Source organism: Papaver somniferum, chromosome 9 (genome assembly GCF_003573695.1).
Source record: "Papaver somniferum cultivar HN1 chromosome 9, ASM357369v1, whole genome shotgun sequence".
Lineage (NCBI taxonomy): Eukaryota > Viridiplantae > Streptophyta > Magnoliopsida > Ranunculales > Papaveraceae > Papaver > Papaver somniferum.
This window is the reverse complement of record NC_039366.1, coordinates 16,041,911-16,048,194: the sequence shown is the minus strand read 5'-3', so window position 1 is coordinate 16,048,194 and position 6,284 is coordinate 16,041,911. Positions and strand designations below refer to the sequence as shown.

Sequence of the window (6,284 nt, the reverse complement as noted above, 5' to 3'; positions counted from 1 at the left end):
TTATCACTTGTGAGAGCTGGTTGAAAAAGAATGGTGGTAGGATTGTCCGCAGGATGAACAAAGTATGGACTAGAGGGATAAAGATGAGGGTTGTTATCAGACGAACCTTTGTTATTGTTGATGTCCCCAGAGTGATCAGGTAAGTCAGCCATTGAAGTTGTCGACATAGAGAATAAATGTCGCTGGTGCTGACAATGAAGAAGTGTCACTGTTGTTTGGCTGGAGAGAACTTGTGGAAAAGAAACTTACTGTTGCTTTGACAATGGAGAGAACTGAGATGTCGCTGATGCTTGACAGTGATAGAATCGTCGCTGTTGCTGTCTTTGTAGACTGATCGCTGTAGCTGGGTTTTTCTTTTGTTTTTGTTTTTTTTTTTTTTTTTTTTTTTTTTTTTTGTTTGGAAACTAACGACGATGGAAGAAAGCCAAAGAATAAACCTAGCACGAAGATACCATAAAGAGATTTAGAGAGTTTTAAGAGACAGTGTATATTGTTTCACAACTGTGAATATTTTGTTCCTTATCATTGATATATAAAGTGAATCAGATTACATTGGAATTAACTAATAAGTTACAACTAATAGAGATATTCTAGGAATATGACTATATTTACGGAAGACTAAAACTAGAAAAGAACTATTAAACTGGGAAACCTAGTAAACCTAGAAGACTAAACCAAATATACCGCTAACAATAACCATGTCGGATAATAATACTACCACTGATGCAGGTGATCATGATCGTAATCAGATTGTGGAAGCGATAGAACTTTCTACTAGAAAAATTGTGGAATCTCAACAAGCTGCTATGGAAGAGATGGTCGGTAAACTTACTGAGGTATTAACATCAATTACAGAAGTACTAAATCATCAGAATGTGTTATTAACAAATATAAGTATTCCTAAAGAAGAAGAAAAAAAAGATAGTGATGATGATATTGATGACGACGATAATGATGATAACGACGACGAAATAAAAGGTAATAATAAACAACAACTCACGTAGTTATTTGATTTATTAGCTATTAGACATGCATTTCAATAATATGACTAGTAAATCTGATCAATATGTAGGCCACTGAATTATGTGCTAATATATTGGGGTGCTATATTTTATTTCCGATAGAGGAGGACGATGATGATCAGTCAAATGAAGAAAGTGCTGATTATGATTATTATGGGTACGTTCCCCTCGTGGATGCAATCAAGAAAAAAGAGTGGAAAAGGGCTATCAACTATGTCAAGAATAATCAAACATCCCTTAAAGAAATTTAGGCAACAAGAGATCTAAAAAAAAGAAATTGGAATGATGCTTTTTAAAGCAGCAAAAGAGGAACAGTGGATGTTAGTGGAGGAGATTGTGAAACTGGCACCGCCGGAAGCACTCGAGTTTACGAATCCTGAAAATAATCTCACCATACAACACATGGCTGCAAGGCGTGGCACCATCAAAGTTGTTATGGCTCTGGTGAACAAAAATCCGTATTTGACCCAAACCCAATGCATGACCACTAATACTGATGAATTCGTTAATTACAGATATATGGTGCCGCTGAATTTTGCTGCAGTCAATGCACCATTTTCACAAAAGCAGGTGTTGGAGTATCTTTACCCTATTACTAGAGACCATATGGACCCTGCAACTGGAGATAATCATCTCAACGGTGAAGATGGTGTTTTACTAATCGCCTGGTTAATCGAGGCGGATTTATACGGTACGTAAGCAAAACCCAGAAACATTTTATTTATTTATTTTTTGCTTCTGTTTTTTTTTTTTTTTTTTTTTTTTTTTTTTTTTTTTTTTTAATTTACCACCTCGAAGACTGGTACATACTTGTCATTTTTTTTATATATATTTGGATATAGAAATTAAATTTGAAATTATTCATGAATCACCACATCCTTTATCCTAACTCAGTCTACCAAAAATTATTCAAGAATTTATCCTAACTCAATTTACCATTTACCAATACTCAAATTTGTCTATTCGAGATGAGAGCATATAATGTTGTTGCAGCCTTATACAGCCAGAGGAAAAACTCAAATTATGTTGTGTGCAATGACTGATGTAATGGAGTCAGAATCTGTGCATCCCAAACCCTAACCACATCCTTTATCCTTCGGGGAGCACCGTATTCATTTGCTCAAACTTAACTTTAGGTGGTTTCCGAAAGAAATATTTCACTCTTGTTCTTTCTCTAAAATTACATAACAGAAATTAATATAGACCAACACAAATTACGAACCTTCATTGACATCTGCTTTTTACTCAATCTTTATGTGTCTCAGATCTCCATTCTTTCAGTCTTTTTATATGCTAAACAAAATTTGAAGATCTGAAATCAAGATTTTCGAAATTAAGATGTAATCCTATGTTATGTTATGTTATATAGTATATTCCAACCCTAAAACAATCGGATATACTTAATTTTAATCCTATGTTATGTTTTATTAATTTATCAAATGTTATGATGATTTTGATCTTTAATCACATTGGTTATCGCTGACTAAATATTGTGATCAAAGATTTAGATCGGTTTTTGAGAAATTAGCCGATACTCCTTCCATCCCCTAAAGGGTGAGTCTTTTCTGTCCTATAATCGTTTGGTTGATTTGGTCCTCTTTCTCCTGAAATCCTGGCTCGGCAGCTGCAAACAACTTGGTCGCCTTCTTATATATGCTTTAACACAATAAATGTTGTACATTTTGTAGGTATTGTGTTGTCTATTTGCCGACAGTATCCGGTGTTGGTTAAAGATATGTTTTCAGGAGTCAGTGATGAATTCATATTGGAAAGAATGATGAAGAGGCCATTTACATTCTTAAGCAGAGCTAATTTAATGTGGTGGGAACGCTGCATTTACCCATGTTAGTCCCTCTAGCTAACTTGAAACTTTTATCATGTTAATCTCTGGTTATAGCAAAGCAACGCGTGCGACACTAGTTTCTGGAGTACTTTGCTCTTCCATGCTTAACATCGTATATTTTGTAATTCTGCAGTAATTGAAGTAGACTTGGATTGCCCACATGCCACTGGTGTCTCAAGGGAGAAAAACACCAAAAAAGATGAAGAAAATCCTCCAGAGACTTCAAAAGGCTCCGCATTAGGTGAAGGCTTCTGGACTAATTGTAAAGGAAACATCTTCTCGTTCTCTTTTCGGCACTACTTAATGCTAGGTACTTTCTTATTTCCTTATCGTAAGTTCTATATTCTCTTTGACACTATCAGCATCACCACCTACAACTCTATACTTATCACCTGGGAGTTGCCCTCAGATAACTTTATTCCATAAGTTCTATATTCGCTTGGCCATGGCAGATTTGCTAGTGGTTTTGTCCCCATAAGAGTTTCCCTCAGATAACTTTTGTTGTTGCTCTTGTTGTTTCAGTGCCTCATATTAAAGCATTATACGGAAAAAAGAGAGTGCACACAGAAGCCGTTGCTCTGGTTAAACATGTGGTCACTTGCCTTAATGAAACAATAGACAAAGAACAACAAAGAAAATATTTCCGCCCCAATTCGAGCATCTTGTATACGGCAATAAAGTACGGAACTACAGAAGTAGTACTGGAGTGTCTTCGGACATTTCCTTTCCTATGTCATAATATGAACCTGAACTTGAAGATTAACAAAGCAATTATCCAAGAACGAAATGTAAGTATATTCAATTTCATGTGTAAGCAAAAGGAGATGGCGAATAGAAATACTGGGGATAGGGTTACTTATGTAGATTCGAATGGAAACACTATCCTACACTATGCTGCAATGTTAGCCCCTCCACGTCAGCTCTATCCCGTATCGGGTGCTGCTTTTCAAATGCAAAGAGAACTCCAATGGTTTAAAGTAAGATTAATTATCAGTATGATCTTTTTTTGTTTTTATTATAAGAGCTAGTTTTTCCAATGTGCCTTACACTTGCAAAAACATTGTACATTTTGTTATATTGAATCTTAACAATGTCAATCTATAACGGTTACAAATTACAATTCATACGGATAGATGGTAAGATTACACATAATAAAATGCGTTAACTTTTTGTGTCAAAAATGTTTTAGCTCTTACCTGCTTTTCAAATTATTTAAATATTTTCCTTGGTTAAAAAAAAGTTATTTAAATATTTAGAAAAAGCTTGGTTTTGTTGTTTTCTTAATGCTCCAATATTTATTTCTCTTTACAATTAATCTCTAAACTTCTTTATTCAGGGAGTTGAAAGTATTGTACTACAAGAAGATAGGTATCTGAGAAATAAACAAGGACATACGGCTCAATTTTTTTTCACTGGGAATCACAAAGACTTAATGAAAGAAGGAGAAAAATGGATGAAGGACACTTCAGGATCATGTATGCTTGTAGGTGCCCTTAGCAACTGTAGCATTTGCAGCTGCTTTCACTGTACCCGGCGGTAACATAAGTGACAATGGTAGTAGCAACAACGGTGTCCCCGTTTTTCTGGACAAGAAATCGTTCATGGTTTTTGCAATAGCAGATGCATTAGCTCTCTTCTCTTCCATCACGTCGGTATTGATGTTCTTAGCAGTATACACATCCAGATATTTTGAAGATGACTTTCTGAAATCGTTGCGGAGAAAAATGGTAATAGGTCTGGCCACTCTCTTCGTTTCTATGGCCACTATATTAGTTTCCTTCGGAGCAACATTCACTATTGTTCTAGGAAAGCGATTTTTATGGGCTCCCATCGCCGTAGCAATATTTGGTTGTGTTCCAGTGCAATTGTTTAGTTTTTCGCAGTTCCCATTGTTTATCGGAATAGTACGTTCCACATTCTGGCGAATAGTCTTTTCGAAGAGAAAGCTTCCTAACATTATTAAGCGTGATCCCTCCCGGGAATAAGAAAGAGAACTTTTTTTTTTCTTTTTTTTTTTTTTTTGATAAGAAGAGAAGATGTATTAGATAAGAGAACTGATCCATGTTCTAGTGTGTGTGCAAACGTGATTGAGTTAAGTGAAGTTAAACTCCGCTACTTGTTGTTTGTGAAGTAAATGATTCATTATTACTGCATAAAATTTGTAATATTCACGAAGTTTTAGTATGATTCGTTTTCAAGATTATTTACATTCCAATTGTTACATTCTATTAAATGATACAAGTCAAATTCCAAGAACATGCCATTTCGATCATTTGTTTGTCACATGGTTTCTTGTGTCCAGCAAAACCAATAATCCAGTTTCTTTTTGTTGACCGGTACCAATAATCCAATTTCAGACACGTAAAATCACTGAGTTCCCATTAAAATCAAAAAATGAAACTCGAATGAACCAATTGTTGGGTGTAATAATAAAAAACAACGAAAAAATCAAATAAGCAAAAGTTATTGATATTTAGCTTTTTTATAATGGAAGTGATCGATTTGATGAAACAGACGAGCTCCCCAGATCTCCGCAACAGCAACAAGGTAAAATTTTGGAAAAACAGAGTGAGTCACGTGTTCAAAACGTTGCCCTTAAGACATTAGCGCCCGGCTACACTCAAGAGTGATGCTATAGCCCTCAAATGATGGATATCTCCAGGATAAAACACCCTACTACACCTACTACTAGCATATGTAATAGATACTCAACTTGAGCTTGGCAAATCCGAAAAAACCGTTAAGGAAAATCGCGAACTTTAAAGAAATCACCATAAAATATTTTTCCTTGGGGGTCTCTATAAAAAATAGAGAATCCCCTTTCCCATAGATTTTACAAAAGTTGTTAATTTGTTTATATAATTGACAAATACAACTTAAGAAGAGGAACTCCCCGATGTGGGACTAAAAATCTTATATAGTCTCTTAAAACAACTAAAAATTGGAAACTCCACGGTGTGGGACTAATAAGTTTTTCATTCACAAAAGAAAATAATAAATTATAATTTTTATTAAAACTTTAGAAATCATATTTTATTAATCATTTTCCAGATCCCCCACACAAATGAAAACTCAATAAAACACGAAAACACAGATAGATCTTGGTAAATCAACAACGAAATCTCAAGACCCGAACTGACTGAACAGACAGACAGATCGTGCATGTTGAAGTCATACTAGCCATTCCAACGTCATCTCCCTCACACAATAGTGTGTTGACCCCAGGGTCATACTATGGATTGCAAAAATCATATAGTATAGAGAGCTTTCATCTTTAGTTCCTCACAAGTGAGACTAAAGGTTCCTTTCACCAAAGTGAAAACGCATGAACTAGTGAACCCTTAATGAACCTTAGGTCCTAATTTCCAGTAATACCAAAACCATCAAAACGAAAATCACATAAAAAACTCAGGAAATAT

At 35.1% G+C, this 6,284-nt stretch overlaps 1 protein-coding gene across 1 annotated transcript; it reads left to right on the top strand.

Annotated features, from left to right (window-relative positions):
- The first annotated feature begins 2,490 nt into the window (after nt 1-2,490).
- On the top strand, nt 2,491-4,747 carry LOC113309003. The gene is made up of 5 exons (XM_026557438.1): nt 2,491-2,576; nt 2,711-2,866; nt 2,999-3,175; nt 3,388-3,842; nt 4,202-4,747. The coding sequence occupies exons 2-5, from the start codon at nt 2,758-2,760 to the stop codon at nt 4,403-4,405; spliced, it is 945 nt and encodes a 314-aa protein (XP_026413223.1). The 5' UTR covers nt 2,491-2,576; nt 2,711-2,757; the 3' UTR covers nt 4,406-4,747.
- The last annotated feature ends 1,537 nt before the right edge of the window (nt 4,748-6,284 follow it).